The 21,069-nt window shown below is 43.7% G+C and overlaps 1 protein-coding gene and 1 long non-coding RNA gene across 2 annotated transcripts in view; one reads left to right on the plus strand and one right to left on the minus strand.

Annotated features, from left to right (window-relative positions):
• Positions 1 to 1,823: 1,823 nt before the first annotated feature.
• The window catches only part of LOC114036128, a 28,238-nt gene continuing 8,992 nt past the window's right edge, over positions 1,824 to 21,069 (plus strand). The window contains exons 1-3 of the long non-coding RNA XR_003568303.1: positions 1,824 to 3,139; positions 8,142 to 8,360; positions 19,769 to 19,872. This is a non-coding gene — a long non-coding RNA (uncharacterized LOC114036128). The remainder of the gene's footprint in view (positions 3,140 to 8,141; positions 8,361 to 19,768; positions 19,873 to 21,069) is intronic.
• The window catches only part of ABCC8 (ATP binding cassette subfamily C member 8), a 117,730-nt gene continuing 101,167 nt past the window's right edge, over positions 4,507 to 21,069 (minus strand). Inside the window, 7 exon segments of the mRNA XM_027852529.1 lie at positions 4,507 to 4,758; positions 6,493 to 6,555; positions 14,189 to 14,322; positions 15,354 to 15,457; positions 18,117 to 18,225; positions 18,564 to 18,642; positions 20,089 to 20,219. Of these exon segments, the coding sequence (XP_027708330.1) occupies positions 4,621 to 4,758; positions 6,493 to 6,555; positions 14,189 to 14,322; positions 15,354 to 15,457; positions 18,117 to 18,225; positions 18,564 to 18,642; positions 20,089 to 20,219 (758 nt within the window). The 3' untranslated portion in view covers positions 4,507 to 4,620.

Here is a 21,069-nt window from a genome sequence, read left to right on the forward strand (position 1 = left end):
GGCCCTCCCCTGGACCCGGAGGACGCCTGAGAAGGGTCTCTGTCTCTCTGTCTGTCTGCCTGTCTGTCTCTCCGTCTGTCTGCTTGTCTTTGTCTCTCTCCCCCCTCTCTCCTCTCTCTGTCTCTCTGTCTCTCTCTCTCTCTCTGCAAAGAAGGGGCGGGGGGAGGTCAGGTTTATTTGTTTTGGGAGGAGGACGGAAGTGGAGGCAGTTCCAGAGGCGGCCAACCCCCAACCACTTCCCTCGACCTGGCCCTCCTCCAGGCTGCCTCTCCGTACCCCTAATGGCTGAGGGAAAGTAGGTAACAGCTATCTCGGTATTTCATGGATTAGAGGGGGAGGTCATGCCTTTCATAGACTCATAAAGCTTGAGCTGGAAAGGCCTTTAGAGAACATTTTTTATGGATTGGGAAATCGAGGCCCAGGGAAGGGAAAGAACCAGCACAAGGTCATGTAATGAGTTTTTGGTGGCAGAACCAGGACCCAGGTTTCCTGAAGCTCACTCACCTGAGTATATTCAGCTGTGCTCTCCCCGGTTTCTGGATTCAGGACACTCTTAAGGCATATGCCTTCTTGCTTTTTCCATTGAAATTTAAAAATTTTACAGGTGTGCCTTTCTTTGAGCAAACCTGGATGCCTGGCAATCATGAGATTATAAATTTTGAGTGGGAAAGGACCCAAAAGCTCATCTAATCCAACTCCCCTCATTTTAGACTCCAAACCTACAAATCATATAAAAGAGGGAGGCATTCTCTTTATAGAAAGATTCTTCACTTTAAAAAATGGTTCACAGACTTTCTTCCAAATGCTGAATTCCAGTGAAATTTTATTAGATCCAATTTTCAAAAATTCAATTTTCTTCAATATTCCAGAGGTCTGCAGGCAGCTAGGTGACACAGTGGATAGTGTGTTGGTGGAGGAATGAAGACCTGAGTCTATGTAAATACAATTTCCTCCACTGAGAGGGAGGTAATGCAAATAAGCAGCTAGGTGGTACAGTGCTAGGCTTGGAGTCAGGAAGACCTGAGTTCAAATCCAGCCTCAGACACTTATTAGCTGTGTAACCATGGGCAAGTTTCTTCCTCTCTAAATGAGGAAAGCACCCACCTTCCAAGGTTGTTGTGAAAATAAAGTAAAAGCAGTCTACAAAGTGCTATGTAATTGTCATTATTATCTGTACATTTTTTTTTGCATGTATACTCATAGTGCAACTTAATAGACTGTGTTTGAGAGTCATTCCAAGCCCAAATTCATTATACTGTAGCCAGTCTGGTGATGAGCCTGCCTAGGAATTGCTAGGCTGGTACTCAGACAGCAAATATAGAGTCTGTTATCAGGCCCAAGTTGAAAGACTATCCATCTTAATGGTCCCTGCCAGAATTTGCCCTCGCCTGGCATTGTCTTTGAAGACCCAAGGTCATTTCCACACCATAGTGAGACATCAGAAAAAGAATTTGGGGGAGCAGTGTGTAAATCCAATTTAGAAAATATATCATATATAATATATCAGCATACCACATTTATACTTGACCTTCTTGGAGTGCAAGAAATACAAAAGATCTTTTTTTTTTTTTTGGTTAGGCGATAGGGTTAAGTGACTTGCCCAGGGTCACACAGCTAGTAAGTGTTATGTGTCTGAGGCTGGATTTGAACTCAGGTCCTCTTGAATTTAGAGCTGGTGCTCTATCCACTGTGCCACCTAGCTGCCCCACAGAAGATTTAAGAGCCCCTACTCTAGTCTATTGGGAAAGGATCTCGCAAACTACTACAGTATCTTTGCCAAGAAAACCCCAAATGAGGTCATGAAGGGTCCGACATGACTAAACAACTGAACAACAAAAGCTCTAGTCTAAGTGTCTGAAGTCCATATGCTTTTATTTTTAAACCTGTGGCATAAAGGATAGAACCCCAAATTATTTCCAGCTAGATCACTACTGCTACAGGAAGGAGCTACAGGAATCATGTGTGTGCATGCAGGTGTTTGCCTACACCCAGGCTCATAGGTGTCTTTTTCCATATCTTACCTTCTAAAAGCACTGGACTTGTAATCAGAAGAGTAGCATTCATGTCCAAACTTTGCCACCTACCATATCCATGCCTTTGATTGGGGCTTAGTTTTCTTATCTGTAAAATGGGGATGATAATCGCTGTTCTTACTTCACAGAGCTGTCAGGACCATGACATGAGAGAAGGGATGGAGAAGAGATTTGGGAATGTGAGCAGTGATCATTTCCATTCTTCAGCCCAGTGTGTTTGTGTGTGTGTGTGTAGAGTAGAGGAAGGTAATATTCAGTCTTACGTTCTAAGTTGCCAATATCTTGGCCTCTCTCATGGGCCTCTGATCCTTAATGAGGATAGATGTGGGAAGAATGGCCCATTAAGACTTCTATCCTTGAATTTCCCAATTAGGCAGGGCTGGGTTTTGTGATTGTAGTCCTTCCTAAATGAGTACATATAGCAATATATACTCAGGACCTTGAACTGGGGAACTGTTCATCAGTAGTAGATGATTCAATAAGTGACTAATGTAAAAAAAAAAAAAAGACCATCTTTAGGCTGAGTGAAATAGGTTGTGGGGAACCCAAAAGGTGGGAAAGTCAGAGATGATGTTCATATGGAAGCTGCCACTCCAAGTGTGCCCCAAGAAATAACACTGTAAAATAGTAATAGCTTATGATCATAGCCCCTCTCTAAATGAGTCTTTGAGAATTGCAGTGGCTGAAAAGTTCATCACCTGGGCAGCCAAGCTGGTGATGAGCCCCTCTGAACTTAAGCAGTTTGGTTGGATCTTGGACAACTTCCTCAGAAATAGTGTCATTGGAACCATTTTACAATGTTGTAACGTCTAGAGCTGAAAGGGTCGTTAAAGATTAATAAGCCCAACCAGTCCCTGTACCTATAACCTATATACCTATACCCGAAACCTAGAGAGGTGAGTGAGATGAGTCAGTTTTTCCAGCTTAGTAGGAGAATGTAACCTCCTTAAGGTTAGGTACTGTTTCATTTTTGTCTTCCTGTCTCTAGGCCAGAGCCTGGTGTGGAGTAAGTGCTTAATAAATGCTTGTTGATTGGCATTACCATTGAGAACCCACAGTCACCTTCATAGCATGAAGAGGTATCAGAAGAGGCATCTGGAGGCGAGGTTAGTAGACCAGTGAAAACTTGGGGGTAAGTTTAAGACTGCTGGTTGGTCCTGTAGGCAGAAACTGGGTCCTGAAACAGTGTGAAGAAGCTACAAGATTGGCAGTTAAAATGAAAGCAGGCAAACGGGAGTAACGATCCAGGAGGAAATTGGGGTTCTATTCCTTAGTCCACAGATTCAAAATAAATAAAGTATGTGATTTTTAACATTTCGACTGGATCAAGGGCTCTTCATTCTTTTTCATGTCACGGACTCAAATCTGTGGCAATCTAGTGAAGCTTCTGGACCCCTTCTTACAATAGTATTTTTAAAGTTCATAAAATAAATATTATAGGATAACAAAGGAAACAAATTATATTGAAGTATAGTTATCAAAATATTAAAAACCAAGTTCATAGGCTTCAGATCCAAGAACTCCTGGCCTAGAAGGATTGCCTCTGTGATTGTAATCTTTCTGCTATCCTATGCTTTAGGGAGTGGCTCGCTTCATTGTGACATCACTGATTGGTTAACTTTAAAAATGCAGACATTTTTAGAAAGAAAACATTTCACAGGTTTTAACTAAAAGTCTTATTCTGATTCCTCATTCTGTCATCTTGACCTTTCTGAGGCTATTTGCTAGTAGTATATGGAGTAGTCCATGGCAGAATCTACCCAATTAGAAAACAGTGATGGATGGGATACGTCTTTAGTTCAAGGTCCAAAGCGCACAGTTTCATCGCTCACTTGTCATAGGGTGCTGAGTTTTTCAGCTACTGTGAGGTTGTGATCTGTATTGATGAAGGGTGCACTGAGATTCTTTCCCAACTTCCCAACCCTGGAGGGATGGGGGAACCAAGAGCCCACCCAGGGTTTGCTGTGGCATCCCAAATTGACAAATCTTTCATGTGTCCCCCAGGAGTCCAGGCCAGGGTCCAGGCCAATCAACCACCCACATTCCATGGGATGGCCACTGGGGCTAGTGTTACTTAGTGAATAGAAAGTAGACCTATGATTTCAGTAGTATAGGGAACTCCCAGAGGAGAAAACTCCTTTCACAATGCAGGTTGGCACCTTTTCTGCAAATTAAAGTCTTAGAGAGTTGCCTAGAGTACTGAGAGGTTGTGACTTGGCCCAGGGTCACGTCATCATTATGGATTAGAAGTTGGATTTGAATCCTGCTTTGAGGCCAGTTCTCTATGCATGATTTCATGCTTTTACATATGCAAAGTAATATGTATATTAGTTGAGGCATAGTTGCATTTCTCTAGTTAGAGGCTAATGCTTTGTGAGGATGCCACACCCCTAGGAACTGTAGCTACCAAGTTACCAGGATTCTGAATTAGGAAGAGGAATATGAAGGAGCCCCATAGGAAATCTGGAGGATCTGATAGGAAGTAATTAATCTCTTTATTTACAAATGATTTACATAGCTAGAAAATCCAGGTTGGAGGAGGTGATAAAGAGGGGGAAAATGGCACTTGGAATCACTCCAGCACAGCTCACTTGTCAGCCCGGACAAAGGAGGCAAAGACACTGTCTGGGCGGCTGAGCAGCACCTCGGGCTTATCATATTCCAGTATGGCGCCACGCTTCATCACAATCACGAGGTCGGCATTCAGGATGGTGTGCACGCGGTGCTGGGGAGAGAAAGCCCAGATGGGACCATGCTAAGGCAAAGAAGAGCTGAGGGTATCCATAGTTGTGATGGGAACAAGAGTATGAATAGGCATTCAGTGTTGGAAGAGAAAGGCATGAGTGGGTAGGAGGGATGGGGAAAAAGGGGTACAGATGGGCTTGGGGTGCTTGGGCAGGGAATGAGGACTGGAGGGAGGATTAGAGAGGCAGTAAGTGGAGCTGAGATGAACCAGCAGAGATAAGTAAAAATCTGTACTAGGAACTGAAAGATAGAACCCGTAGCTCAAGTCTGTACCCTAATACTCAAGCTTGTGTGCCATCATGGGGCAGGGGTTCCTTTTGTTCCCAAGGGGATGTCTCCTTCCCAAAGATCAGAGGGCCAGGCTTGACAAGATAGGGGAATTCTGTGACGGAGCCAGAGTTGCAAAGCAGGGCTGAGTCTTGTAAATTGTTAACGATGTCTCTTTATTCCTTACCCACAAGTTAGATACTTAAATTCAGCATCAGAATCTAATGCAGTGCATGTCTACCTTGCTTCGTGTGGCTACTGGGCTCCTCACTCACGAAATAGGGAAGTCACCTGGGCTTTCTGTATTTTTTTGGAGTTACCTTTTTTTCCATCCTATCCATGTTACCTCCCCCTTAGAATAGCTGGGAATGATCAAGATGATTACAAACTAATCATCTCTATATACTCTCTGCTTTTGAGGTAATAGCAACTAGGTGGAACGGTGGATTGAGTGCTGAACTTGAAGTCAAGAAGAGCTGAGTTCAAATCCTGTTTCAGTCACTTAGCTGCATGACTCTGGACAAATCTTTCAGCTTCAGTTTCCTTATCTGTAAAATGGGGATAACAATAGCATCTACCTCACAGGGTTATTGTGAGGTCAAAATGAGATCAACATACCTAAAGTCCTATGCCAACATTAAAATGTTTTACTAACTGATTTATTATAATTATTATTATCATCCTTATTATTATTGGTGTTGTTAATGGGACTTAGTCAACGGGACTAGAACCCTTCAGAGCTCAGAGACTTGGGAATGCTTTATCAGGGGTCAACTGAAACCTACTAACAGGCCAGGGACCCACAAGCCAACCTCAATCCCTTATCCTTGTCCCAGCCATCCTGGGGAGCCAGGGAAATGAGGAGCCTTGAGAGCATAAAGGAGGAAGAACCATGAGAAATACCAATGAGAATTGGAACACTTGAGTCAAAACAGTGTAGGCTCCAATCAGAAATCCCCTCCCCACCTTACGGGTAGGAGAAGTGAAATGGAGACTATGTTGGGGAGGCTATGCCTGGCCCTTTCCCCTTATTGGGGAACTTATGGGGAACTCCCAGGTGAAGAAACTCCCTGTACCAACGCAGGTTGGCACCTTCTCAACAAATGATAGTCTTAGGGAGCTGCATAGAGCACTAAGAGGTTAAATGAATTGCTCAGGTCACACAGCCAGTGTATGTTAGAGATTGGACTTGAACCCAGGTTTCCTTGGCTTCAAGACCAGCCTTCTATCTTGTTCTTAAGAGGCTCAAACTAAATGGAATCTCTTGGTGCAGCAAGGTTGGGGTTTAGAGGTGTGGGAGGAGGAAGAGGCTTTCTTGTGCATGACTGTGGTCAGAACAGGGGGATGGTTTATGTAGGTGGTTTCTCTAATGGCCCCCACCACACCCCCAAGCCAGATGCTCCCTGGGCTTTCCCTTCCTGAGGCTGTGTGCATCATGCCCCCTTACCGCTATGGTAACCACAGTGCGGTCAGCAAAGGCTGTCATCACCACCTTCTGTAAGATGTTCTCCTGTGGGAAAAAGGATGAAAGCTGTATTCCCCTGAGAGGGTTGAGACTAAGCAGAAAGTGGTCCTGGCCTGGCTTGAAAGCATCTCATGGACACAATCTCCCATCACTACCACCTTGTTTTTTCCCCCTACTTGCCTCTTGTCCACTACTGTTCCCACCATGGAACCATTTCTAAAGTCAACAGAGACTGAACTGATTGTGGTTATGTGGAGGGAAGCTTCACCCGCATACCTGAGCAAAAAGGAAGGCGTTCAAGCACAAAGAACCTGACAAATGATGAGAGGAGAGAAGAGAAAGGAAGAGGCAAGAAATGGTTGAAAGCTGGATTTCTACAGAAGACCTTAGAGGAAGCATATGAGAAGAGCTATTGATCTTCTAATTGAAACTCAAACTTACTTGTGCAATCAATGCTAAATAATGGGAGAAAAAAAGGCAGGTACACTTAATGTAAACAAAAACAAAAACAAAAACAAACCAAAACCCCCAAAACAAATGAACCTTATTTAGGAGTCCTGCCCCACTCCTGACCCATGCAGTAAAGGAGCAATTAGCCATGCAAGTAATAGGGGAGAATTGACAAAGAGAGCCATAGAGAATTGAAAATCAGTTTCAGTAGGTATAAAAAATGCATGAGCCGCAGGTATTGTGCTCTATTTATGCTTTTTAGAGAACCAATTAGCAACAACATATGTACAAATATCACACTGGTTCCCCCCCCCCCCCCCCCATTAGAGGAGAATGTCAAAAGGCCTGGGGGAAGCCATCTACTCTGCAGCTTATCCGGGAGGATGAAGCATTCCTTGCAAGAATGGAGGAAATGATTCAAGAAGGAAACAAAGAAGGATAAGGAGCAATCCAAATATAAAGGCTATCCAAAAATGTGTCTTGAGGTTGGAAGGTAGAAGACTGTGTCACAGTAAGGATAATGGGGGAAGAAGGACAACTGAACCTTTGGAGATGATCAATAGGCTTGAGGCTTTTTCTGTAGAGGGTGGAACTGGATTCTGAGGAAGAAGCCACTTCCTATGCTCCATGGAATGATGATGAACCACTGGCATCTCCAGGAGATGGTTAAGGTTAGGACCGCAGGAAGAAAGGATGAGTGCTAATAAGGTATACTGAGGTGCTCATGTATCAGTTAGACATGAATAATCAAGGAATACACTGATTTCCTGAGGCATATGTATCTGGGATGTCACAGAAAAATCTCGAGACTTGACAAATCTGATGATTGCTTTCCACTTCTACAGATTCATCTGGAGACAAATGAAATGGACAGGAGATATCTAGAGACTATCTTTAGGAATTAGGAAGTCCTAGACAGAAAAGTGAAGACCATAAGGTCATAGGTGGTATTTCTCTCATGGCTGCCAATCAAAGGAAGGGGCTTTTAGAGGTGTCAAACATGCAGCCTGAGTGCACAACATCCCTGAACCCAAACAAGATTAAAACGTAATTGGAAAATATTTAACAAAATAAATAAAAACACAACTAAACACAGATAATATTACATTTTTAAAGCTAAGTCAGTATACTGCCCACAGGGATCTTTATGTACTGATTGGCTGCCTCCATTTCTCTTTTAGTTTGACATCAGTGCTTTAGAAGATTAAAAAGAGAGTATGGGAAGTGAGCAGCTGGGAAGATAATTCAGTTGGTAAAGAAGATCGTTTGAAGGAATGGGACTTGAATTTTTGGACTAGAGCTACAGATAATAGAATGACAGTCCAAGACTGGAATGATGAGGGCACGTACCGGGATGGTGGCAGTATCGGAGGAGAGAAGATATTATGAAGGTACAATGGGTAAGATTTGGTAACAGTTTGGAGGGTTAGGGTCTGCAGCTGTGATTTCATTGGTATAAGGAACTCTCCAGAAGGGAAACCACCTCTGTCAATGCAGGTTAGCACCTTCTCTGCAACTTATAGTCCTAGAGAGTGACCTGGAACTTTGAGAGGTTAAGTGACTTGCCCAGGGTCACACAGCTAGTAAGTGTCTGAGGCAGAATTCAAACTCAAGATTTAAAGAGGAGCTGTCCAGCACTCTACTTACTGTGCCACTTAGGCAAAGCAGAAGAAGATAGGCTCTTCAAACAATAGACCAATGACTTTGGTTTTGGAAAAATTTTAAAGCCAGCAAAGGAAGTAGTTATCATCATGTGCCAATCTGGGTTCATCATTTAAACTATTTTCTGAGCTGCCCTGTCTAGTAGCCCTGTCCAAAAAAAGGCAAAGGAGGCTGGTTTGGCAAGGTCTGCTCTCAATCATGCCATGCTAGTTCTTGGTGATTTCACTGGTTTTGGCACTTCTTCTGTTGGTATGGAGCCCAGCCTGTCCATACTTCCTCATTCTTTGTGATTCTTGCTCATTATCTTCTGCAGATATTCCATAGTGAATCCACGCATCCTTGTTGGAGGCCTTTCTTTGAGTCCTTTTACATTATGTGGGTATCAATAGAGCATCTATTATTTATCCATCTTTTATTCTTTGTTCTTTCCACATGATGAACTCACCTTTTACAATAATCTACTTTCTCAATTGTATCCCTCCTTGTGCGTGAACCATTATTGGAAAAATGTTGCAGCCTATCTGTGTCCACTTGTAGTTCTCCATGGCCACTTGAATGGCCTTCAATTTTGAGTCCTCTGGGTTTTCCAAGATTTACAAAGATTTGGCATCATATGGAGGAAAACTGAATAAAAATGATGAAGTTTTGTGTCAAGGGACAGCTTGAGAATCCTTAAAAGCATTGAACATTTTCTCAAATGCATTTTAGTCTTATTCAATTTTGGGCCTAGTTAATTGTGCATTGTACTGATAGACTGGCCATTTAACTGTATGTCATAGACTGGACAATAGACATTTTTCATCCATTTAGTTTTTCCTATATTGATTGCTAAGGTAATCTTTTTTGAACTCATAGATCTCATCAAAGGGCCCTGTAGTGCTCTAGGACTTGATTCAATCAGTATAAAACCATCCTCAAACAAAATATGATTTCTAATATTTAAAGGGCTGTCATATGAAGGAGGGATTAGATTTATTTTGTTTGGTCCTAGAGGTCAGAACCAAGAAAAATGGGGAAAAGTTGCAAAGAGGCAAATCTAGACTCGATGTGAGAAAAAAAAAACAACTTCATAACAATTAGAGCTGTCCAAAAATTGGGTGACCTTCCTTGAGAGGTGGTGAATTTCCCCTGTTTGGGGTAGGTTCTGGACAACTATTTGTTGGATATGTTCTAGTGGGGACTTCTATGATGTATGGGTTGAATTAGATGGTTTCTGGGTTCCATTTCTACTCCCAAATTCTGTGAAGAGCCTCTGGAAAACTTTTATCATCTATGGGGAATTCCTGTATGTCTGTTTTATGCCTGAGTGGATGCTAATAATTAGAGAAGCATTTAATGATGTTATCTCTGTGATTTCATTTATCAAAGAATCTTGTGTATTTGGAGTTTGATCAGAGGACTCCTAATCAATTGAATCCTCCCAATCTACTAGATGAAATTACAAGATTAAGAGGAAGGTAACAGAGACAATGGGATCTAAGGGTGCACCGCTTTCAGACTCGCAGTGGTAGAATTTGCCCCTTGTAAGGAGTGTGGCCCCTTTCAGATTTTTAGTGGCTCATTTGCCCATGAAAGACTCAGGAACTGAAGCTAAGGACCTACCATACACCTGGGGGTTTTTAAAAAAGTAAACTAGACAGCTCTGACATTAGATAAGCCAGTTATGGAAGAAGAACTCACTCTGCACTTTCTCTTCTGTGCTTCATCTAGGGTGCAGCAAGGAGGGGGAGGGGATTTCTCTCTGCTCTTCCTCCTTGATCCCCAGCCACCGGTAATGGAATCTGGCAACACAAGCATATGACTGTAGGAGACTGTGGTCAGTAGAGGGCAGGGCCAAGGCCCAGCTGTGGAGTTGAGTCAAAGAGGAGTTCATGAGGTCAATAGCTAGAGGACGGATCCTCCTCAGGAGAAAGCGGGCCCCAGTGCTGACACTGCTGCCGGTCTTAGGGTGTGGACTCTGTTTTTTTTCTAAATATATATTGTAGTGCTCAAGGCTAGGATGTCAGCTGAGACTGAAACTAGAACCAGTAGAGACCTTGGCCTAGCCTTGGAGCCTTTCCCTTAGTCCCAGAGATGGCTTGTGGGGCTTAGTGGAATAACTAACTGAGACACTGTTTCCTGAAAGGAGTAGTATGATGACGTCACTAGAAGATCTGGGGGTCCCGAAAGACCGGGATTGTAAGTTACATTGGACATATTATATTCCCTACACACGTGCATGTGAACTCTACATGTACATAATCTTTCCACTGACAACGTGTGTATTTGTGGGAAAGAACAGCCCAAGTTTGTGGGGTACATGTTGTGATACACCCCAGTGCCTCAGGGTTACTCTCTAGAACTCTGAGAGGAGATGTAGCTAGAGCAGCTCTGGGGGAGAGGGCCAGAGCATACGCATTTCAGTTTCATTGTTATTGTTCTTAGTATCCAACTTAGAAAATGCTTTTGCTTTGATCTAACAGATACTGTCTAAGGGAGTGAGCCCTCTAAATCTGAAAGGGGCATATCCTTACATATTATAGTCTCTATTACCTGCCCTTTATGTCCTGTAATTTCAAGAAGTTGATTTTTGTAGAGTCAATTGATCAGGGATTCTCTGGACAACCCCCTGCTGTATTTGTGTGATCTTAACAGATGCATGTTGCTCCTTCTGTTGGAGGAGCGCCTTTAAGACAGCTTTTTGTTCTACCAAGTCAAACACTTAAGAACAAACAAACAAACAACAAATAGAAGATTCTTGCATCCTTTGCATCTTACAGTCACTTGTAGGACACTTAAGATGTACTCTTTTCTCAAGAGTTTTTTACAAAAGCTTGACTATTATACTTTTATCAAGGATGCCTTCAATATGAATGTAGATTATACCCATAAAAGATTCCCTAAAGATGAGAAAGTAGGCATATTGGTGGGTAGTGACTGATGTTTTCATTCTTTTTTTTTTGTTTGCTTAGGTGATTAGGGTTAAGTGACTTGCCCAGGGTCACGCAGCTAGTTAGTGTCAAGTGTCTGAAGTTGGATTTGAACTCAGGTCCTCCTGACTCCAAGGTCAGAGCTCTATCCATTGTGCCACCTAGCTGCCTCCATTCTTCTTTTTTTGAATGTTAGTATAGTTTATGATTTTTTTAACTTTTCTTTTGATATCTTCCCTTCCCTGAGATAGTTTATAAAATAACTTCTCAATGTTTTCTGTTGTATTTTTTTAAGCATGGAATTTTGAGGAGACATACTTGGTTTGGTCCAGCTGCTTAAGTGTTGTTCTTACTTTGTCATGCAGCATGTCAGGGACTGAAATATCAGGTTCCAGATATAGCGCTTCCACTATTATTGAGGGCAAAAATGAATTGTTAAGGAAATGGTGATAAATTTGTTTCATTTTCTGTCTTTATTATCCTTTTGCCAGTTTCATTTATGTAGACTCAGGATACCGTGGCTCAGGCAGTTAGAATTCTCTGGAGCTGGGGTCAGAGTGACCTTGGGCAAGTTACTTAACCTTCTGGGCATTAGTTTCATTGCCTATTAAATGAAGTGGTTGAAATAGATAATCTAGTTTCTGAGGACCCTTCCAATTCTAGATCTCTGAGACTATAACCCTATGAGTCTCATACCAAGTTTTCTGTGGGTATATTTCTACTTTGATTCTTTTTAATTTTTTATGAAGTGACAATCCTTGCAGTCTTCCACCATCTTCCTCTGGGTTGTCTTATAAATGAGCCTGTATTCTAAACCAGTGTTTCCTTTGGTTTCCGTTTCTCGTCTTGTCAAGAAGATCAATGTTTATAGGCCTTGTTGGTCTCTTAATTGTAACAACAGTTTTTTTTTACATTGGTTAAACTTCTGTAGGAAATGGTGATAATCTCTGCCTTCTCCTATTTCCCATTCCTACCCCCCCCCACCAGCATTGGTGACTTGTATGAATAGTTCAAATAGAAACTATTGCAGTTGTTTGCAATGTCTTTGGCCTTTTGCTAATTCAATATTGATTCTGACCTTTGATCTAACTAGTCGATGACTAGACTGCAAAAGAGAGTTGATTCTGATATGACTCCCACATTAAGCAACCAGTTGTTTCCTGTCTATTAAAATATAGTCAATTCCTACCCTCCTTTTCTCTCTCTTCTTCCTCTTCTTCTTCTCCTTCTCGTTCTTGTTCTTGTTCTTGTTCTTCTCCTTCTCCTTCTCCTCCTTCTTCTCCTCCTCCTCCTCCTCCTCCTCCTCCTCCTCCTCTTCTCTCTTGATTTTGTTCACTTCTTGTTAGATTTTCTTCTGGAATAAAATATTGACCAAGCAAAACCCAGAGAACAATATATACAGACTACTATAGCATAAAAAGCGGCACTGGAAGGCAGGTGAATTCAGATTAATTGCAATAAACAATCTTAGTTCTGAAGAAGAGAGGATGAAACACACAGCCCTTCTGCCAGTAAAGAGGAAATGGGGTACTCTATATGTTGTCAGGTGTGGTTGCCTTGTTATTCTTAACTCTTTTTCTTTGTTAAATAGGAGAATTCAATGGTGGGGGAGGGAGGCGGTGAGTGGGGAGTATCAGGAAACGCTTGTGATGTAAAAAAGGCATCAATAAATTGAAAAAAATTGAAAAGGGAAACATTCATAACATATATGTGTAAGGCTTCTGGATAGTCAGCATGTCTTTGGCCTCTTTCATTTCTCACACCTGAGTCAAATTGTCCAAACATGCTTTTGCCACCCTCTTTTATGTCCATCTTCATATTTAGGTATCAAAGTATTCCTTGACTTGTTTGGAGGCTCTTGTCAAGTTCTTCATAGACTTTCTCTACCTTTTCATCTTCTGCAATTAATGTTGGTGCACAGACCACAGTTTCATGCTAGTCTTTTTGCTTATGCTTAACAGGAGTACTTTAAGAGTTGTTATTATAGGGAAGATGTATGAGCTTCCCATGAAATTATATTTCTTGATGACTTTGAGCACACGTCGAAACCAAATCTCCTAATTCATTTGTTAGTTCTGCAAGAAGAACCTGTGAACCAGCCTTCTATTCACCTGCAACCGCCCTTTAGTGTTTGGTACTATGAGAATATTGATAGTGAGGTGAGTTTGAGGTTTTCCAAGGTTAACGCCGATTTGATGGTCATTGGGCGAAGAGCTCTCATTTATAGTACCTATGGTTAAATTTTGCAGATGGCATAAAAAACTGCAAGTCTTAGTACTTAATACCTTCCACTATTTTACAATCATCACTCTGGAAGTAGAAGGGGGTTACTCAGCACTGAGGGCTGCTAGTTTTCTTTGTTTCATCAACAATCATTCAATAAACCAACAGATATTTATCAAAGGTCTACTGTGTGCCAGGCAGAGCTAATAATGGCATGGAGCATGCCTGCATCCCTGTATACATGTGTGCATGAACTTGGAACACTATGGCTCATTTTCTCTTCTCCATCTCATTTCTACAATACATCTATTCTGTTTTTAAGCATCCACAGTATGGGTTGAGTGTTATTTTGCATAACAACTTTCCCACCCTCCCCGCCTCTCAACTCCCCAACCATCACCATCTAGGACTGCTCTTAGACCCCCAAGACTGACCGTGGCCATGTCGATGGAGGCTGTGGCCTCATCCATAATGAAGATGCTTGTTTTCCTCACAAAGGCCCTTGCCAAGCAGAAGAGCTGCCTCTGGCCCTGGCTGAAATTCTCCCCACCTTCCGTGACTATGGCATCTGCAAAAGAGCAATGACTCTGTGTGTGTGTGTCTGTGTGTGTGTGTGTGTGTGTGTGTGTGTGTGTGTGAGAGAGAGAGAGAGAGACTTTACCTCCATTTCTTAGAATTGCCATCTTCTTTTCCTTCAAGGCTCAAGTTAAGTGCCATTCCCTTATGAGAGGCCTTTTTTGACCCACCCCCCAATTATTCGTGCCCTCCTTCTACACAAGTACTATATCTATTTTATATGTGGCTTGTATATACTTATAGATGCATGTGTTGTCTCCTCTGATAGAATGTAAGCTCCTTGAGGGCAAGGAATGTTTCATTTCTGTCTTTGCATCTTCAGTGCCTGGTATAGAGCAGGTGCTTAATAAATGCTGCTGAATGAATGAATATGTATGTTTTTCATGGGTTGATCATTGGTCACTAGGTGGTTTTATGTCACTGAGAAGTGGTGTGATGTTGCTTTTGGGGGTCCTTGGTAGTGTTGGGATGTGGGAAAGAAAGGAGATAGTTGTTCCTGAAGCACACCTTCATCCAGCCCGTCCTTTTATCTGGCTGTACTAACTCTGGATTAATTGATTGGATGTTTGAGGGTCCAGCTGTTCTATGGGCAAAGCCAGTCTTGATTCTATTAATGTTTGGCTTAAGGTATGTACTTTCCATCTCTTGGCCTTGTATGTAATATGGAGACACTACTCAGTCCACTGCCTTCTCCCCATTCCCAGGGTTCCAGGGATAGATAGATGAATGGTATGAAATGGGGTAGGAGAAACAATGGGTCCAGGAGTGTTGTGGCATCAATATGAACAGTTCATTCATTACTATCAGGAAGCCCAGGTCTCTTTGATGTTCCTGGTGCTCCCAGGCTTTGAAGCAGAGTTCTAGTTGTTATTATAGGGAAGATTTGGGCTATGTATGTGTAAGACATTTGTAGGGGAGTAGATGGATCTGTATCCAAGCTTTCATGTAGACTGACTCAGCATAGCCCCTGTAGAACTAGGATTCCTCCCCATCTTGGCAGGAAGTAGGGGTGGGCACAGTTACCTAGTCCCCCGGGCAGTGCCTTCACCACTAGCTTTAGCTGGGCGATCTCCAGGGCTTCCCACAGGGTGTTGTCTGAGCACTTCTTTTCTGGGTCCAGGTTAAACCTGCAGAGCAGCACAGAGATCCAAATGAATGGCCAGTGAGCAGCCTGACCCAGCCCCACCCAACCCAAGGGCACTGCAAAGAATGGGGCCAGGGCTGGGGCTAGGAACATAATGAGTGATCTTGCCCCAAGATCAGGAATTCTCTTCCAGCTGATATCAGCAGGGAGGGGCTTCTGGGCCTTGGTCCGACCCCATCTGGAGTGCTCAGTTCTGGGCACTATATTTTAGGAAGAGATAGACAAACTGGCACACATTCAGAGGAGAGTGACCAGGATAATCTATGACCAGGTCATAGATTTAGATCTGGAAGTGATCCTCCAGGCCCCCTCTCCCGGGAGAAGACCCTCTTTTACCTTCTTGACCCATAACTCATGCCTCTAGTTCAGCTCTTTCAATTACAAAGGAAGTGACTGAAGCCCAGAAAGTTGAAGGGCCTTGCCCCATGTTACACAGCACTAGGGCTTGCTCTCAGAACCTCTGGATCCTCACTCTAAATCTCCTGATCTTTTCATGGCATCATGAAGATTGGAGACTGTGACATTAGGACTGGTTAAAGGACCTGGATATGGTCAGCTTGGAGCAGCCAAAATTTAGGTGGAAAACATGGTAGCTGTCTTCTAGCATTTGAAGAGAGTCATCATAGAAAATAGAAACTAAGTTTGTTTCACTGAACCCCAGAGCAGAGATCAAACTTAATCTGTTAAGCTCCAGAGGGCAGAACTAAGACCCCATGGCAGAAGTCACAGAGATGCTGGATTTCAGTCTGATACAACCAAAAAAAACTTGCTCACAATCAGAATTGACCTGAAGTATAATGGGGGGGCCTCTGGACGAATGATTTCTTTATCACTGGAGTCTTCAAGGAGACCCCTCAATGAGGATGTTGTCAGGGGGATTCCTGCTTGGGTAGATGACCATGGAGGTCCCTGCCATCTTGGCTGTTCTTTGAATGCTTGCTGCTGATCTCTCAGCCTCTCCTTTCCCTTCTACTTGGCTCAGAACAACACTGTTCTGGTTTTTGAACTGGCTAAGTTGAAGCCCTAAGCAGTGGCCTCTGACGTGGAGGGGTCAGGACTCTCTTCCTGAGAGTCCTTTTGGCCTTGGGGCTTAAAGCAACTGCCATTTTTCCATTCACCCTTTTTCACAGCTGATAGGTTAGAAATTTGGGGTTCACACTAAAGGTCAACATGTTGCCTGCATATGACAAGTGGTGTGCATATCTCATCTCTCCAATGAGGCTGTGTACTCCCTCAATGCAGGAACTATTTAATTCATCTTTGGCACCTCTGATCCCCCCACAGCGTCTCCCAACATGGTAGGTCCTTGGAAGACTTTTGCTGAATGAGCAAATCAATGAATGACTATCAGCACAGTGTTAGGCATTGGTGTGTGTGTGTGTGTGTGTGTGTGTGTGTGTGGAGGGGGAAGGAGTGCAAAAACCTGAAAATTGTGACTTTAGATCTATATTTTGGAACCTTCGATAAGTGTTCAGTAAAAACTTAATAGTTGATATAGATCACAAAGGCACAGAATCTCAGGGCTGGAAGGGGCATCAGAAACCATCTAGTCCAGCCTCTTAGCTGACCTGGAGGAAGAGTCCTGGTATCTGATGGGACATGGGCCCCAGAGGTTGGGAGTTTGGACCTGAGGACTAGAGAGATAGTTGTTGTAGGCAGTGGCAGGGAGTAGGCAGTCGCTACTTTCCATTTGAAAAACAGCAGAATAGTCCTAGGGAGTGGAACAAAGCTTGAAGTCAAACCTCTCATCATCCAAAGGCTTAATTTTAGCCAGGAGAGCCACCTTACTCTAGTACCAACAGGGCAGCACTGGATTTGGAGTCAGGAAGACCTAAGTTTGAATCCTGCCTCAGATACTAGCTGTGTGGACCTGGGCAAATCAATCAATGCATTTTCGGAGCAACCTGGGAAGACTTGCATGAACTGATGCAGAATGATGTGAGAAGAACCAGCAGAGCAGTTTATACAATAGCAAAAGTGTTAAAGACAAACAACTTTGAAAAACTGAAGAACTCTGATCAATGACCAACCCTGATTTCAGAGAATGGTGATGAAACATGCCAGCCACCTCCTGACAGAGAGGTGATGGACTCAAGATGCAGAATGAGTCAGATTTTTGGACATAACCAATGTGGGAATTTATTTGGCTTCACTGTGAATATTTGTTACAATGGCTTTCTTTTTCTTTTCTTTTTCAATTGTGGGAGTAAAAATCAAAGTTAAAATGTAGTTAAAATCTACAAAGTTGTAGTTAAAATCTTAAAAATGATCTCCCATTTTTCTTTTTCTCCTTCTTCTATCTGGCTCTTCTTTTTGCTGTCTCATTCCTACTCCCTCTTTCCTTGACTCCCACTCTCTTGGCCACTGAGGCTGTGGAGGGCAATATAGATTGTCTGCGGCATACTTTGGGTTGGGAAAGAGTGCTGTAGTCCAATGACCTCATGTTATAGATGAGGTAACTAAACTCTAGGGAAGAGAAGGAACATTTCCAAGGTTACACAGCTTGACCCTAGAATTAGAAATCTCTTGGGTCCATTTTAGAACATTGCGCACACCATGAGGTTCCTGGGCTGGGGGGGGAGCTCTTCCCCCTATGGTAGCATCTCTGGTCTTTCCTGGGCCTCCCCTGGGGTGTTACTCACCGAATGGTGCCACTGAAGAGGATGGGGTCCTGGAGGATGATGGAGAGTCGGGATCGCAAGGTCTGCAGGGGCAGCTTTGAAATGTCAATGTCATCGATGACGATCCTCCCTGTATTAATCAGGGGTCAACTCACCCAGGGGGACTGTGCCAAGTACTGGGGGGTCAACTTGCCTGGGTAAAAGGGACCTAGCTGGAAGCAGGGGCAGGCCATGTGATTGACCCTCTGGATTGAGGCTGTGAGTGTCATAGAAACATTCAAACCTGACATGCAACCTGGAGCATCCATTACCTAGTTAGACAGACAGACAAATGGACACAGCTACTCACTGTGAAAGAGTGATTCTAAGAACAGGGGTACAGCAGTGAGAATTTGCCCTTTCTATAAGGAGCGAGCTCTGTGTGATGAAGGGCAGTCAGGGAGTGTTGGGTTGGGAAGGAAGACCCACCTTCAAACATGTCAACCATGCGGAAGAAGGCAAGAGAGAAGGATGACTTTCCACTGCCTGTTCGGCCACAGATCCCAATCTGCAATAGGAAGGACCCAAGGAGTAGCTTTGGGAGAAGCTGGGGACCAAGTCCTCCCAGGGGAAGGTAGGCAATTTTACCTTCTATCTCTGATGAGGCTCTCTGAAGAGTTCGGCCAAGGATGGACTGGAGGCTTATAGCTTGTTTTCTAAAGAAGGTGAGGAAGATATCTCCAGGAGGGGCTGTGCATCTGCTTGTTTGTGTGCCTATAATTGTGTATATCCATGCATGATTTTGTGTGAGCCTCTGTTTATCTGTGTATGTCTATATGTCTATATATATGTGTAAACATTTGCATGTATTTATGTGTATACACAGTGCATTTCTCTGTATAAATATGAAAGTATGTCCATGTAAACACATTTGTATGTATTCATATGTACATACACATAGAAGGACAATATGGAATAATAGATAACTGACCTTGGAGTCAGGAAGACCTGGGTTTATGTCCTACCCCTGACACGTACTGGCCTTGTGGGTCACTTAACTTTTCTGTGCCCTCGGCAACTTTAACATCATAAGCTGCTGTTCTGCATCAGTGGAGGGGGTTTCCTCAATAGGAATTCATTTCATTAATGAAATCATAGGTCTGGACCCCCCCCCCCCAAAAGTGTATATGCATCTGTGTGTGTATATGCACGTATGTATGTACTTGTGAATATCTGTGTGTGCCTAGGTTTTCAAATAAGCTGGTTTGGGAACATATCAGTCCTCCCTGTCCTGGGTTATGTGTTTATGAGAGCATCTCTGGTATGGGACAAAAGGAGCTACCTTACTCTCACTTTTATTGTGGATAGAGTTTAAAAAGAAACAGAGAGTGATGGGGGAAAAGACAGAGAAAGAGACAAGGAGAGAGAGAGAGAGACAGAGAGAGAGACAGAGAGACAGAGAAACAGAGACAGAGACAAGGAGAGAGACAGGCAAAGATAGAGACAGAGGCAAGAAGAGAGAGAGACGGAGAGAGAGAGAGAGAGGGAGAGAGAGACAGAGAGAGAGAGAGAAGAGAGAGCAAGTGTCACAGTGAGATAGATAGGAACAGAGAGAGACCCTAGGCTCAAGTTTCCTCATCTCAGGGAGAGAGGTGATCCTAGGAAATACCTCATTCCTTTTTCTCTTGCTACAGGGGACATTTATGTCAAGTGTCTCAAGCCTCAATAAAAGGAAAGGGAGCAGGGGGTTGCCACACCAGACCCTCTGAGGCTACCACAAGGTCTGGCACCAATGCCGGTGAGTATGTACGTTGGACTAAAGCCCTAAAGCAGTCTGGGGAGGGAGGCTGTGGGATTCCAGACCAAGAGAGCTGAGCATTAAGGCTGGTGGAGGACTGAACCTTGATTGGAAGTCATGTGACCCTGGAACTCACCTCTTCTCCTCCCCTTCCCCCACTGCTTCCCTCCCTGTCCCTCCGACCTATTTTCCCCAGCACTAGGGCTTGGCACTGACCTTCTGCCCTGGGGAGATGTGGGCATTGACATGATTCAGGACTGGCTTCAGGGAGCTATCATAGCGGACACTCAGGTTTTGTATCTGGATCTTCCCTTGGACTGGCCAGTTCTTTGGTATCAGAGATGGAGCTGAGAAGGTGGTGGGAGGCAGGAATAAGGGAGAGGACCACAAAAAGTGGTCTAACTCAAAGCCTAATCAGGCTTTTGTGTTCTTCTCAGACCCCCAGGTACCCTGGCCCCATTAAAGATTGGCCTTGGGCCCTGTCTCTTCAAGGCCTCAGAGCTTTATCTGCTATTCTCACGCCACTCAGCAGTCCTTCCCTTTCTCTGCTAATGCTGGACCCTTGATGCAGGAGCTCCTGACTTGATCGCTCCTGTGTGCCCTCACCAAGCAGGACTCCATTCTTACCCATGTCTTCCCTCACCATAAGGCTCTCTTCTTTCCCCTGAACTATTTCATCCAGAAGTCCCTCACATTCCTACTGAGTCAACTCCCCTAAAAGTCCCTCACTATCCCTCTGAATCACCTCCCCTGAAAGTCCCTCACTCTCCCTCTGAGTCACCTCCCTGAGAAAACCCTCACTCTCCCTGTATGTCACCTCCCCTAAAATTCCCTCACTCTTCCTGTAAGTTACCTTCCCTAAAAGTCCCTCACTCTCCCTCTGAGTCACCTCCCACAGAAGCCCCACACTCTCCCTCTGAGTTTCTCCAACTCTCTCTGAGTCACCTCCCCTAAAAGTCCCTCACTCTGCTTCTGAATCACCTCCCACAGAAGTCCCACACTCTCTCTCTTTGAGTTTCTCCCTCTCCCTCTGAGTCACCTCCCCTAAAAGTCCCTCACATTCCCTCTGAATCATCTCCCCTAAAAGTCCCTCACTTTCCCTCTGAATCACCTCCCCTTAAAGTCCCTCACTCTCCTTCTGAATCACCTGCCACAAAAGTCCCACACTCTCTCTCTTTGAGTTTCTCCCTCTCCCTC

The sequence above is a fragment of the Vombatus ursinus genome, unplaced genomic scaffold (assembly GCF_900497805.2).
Source record: "Vombatus ursinus unplaced genomic scaffold, bare-nosed wombat genome assembly UNPS02009770.1, whole genome shotgun sequence".
NCBI classification, from domain to species: Eukaryota; Metazoa; Chordata; class Mammalia; order Diprotodontia; family Vombatidae; genus Vombatus; species Vombatus ursinus.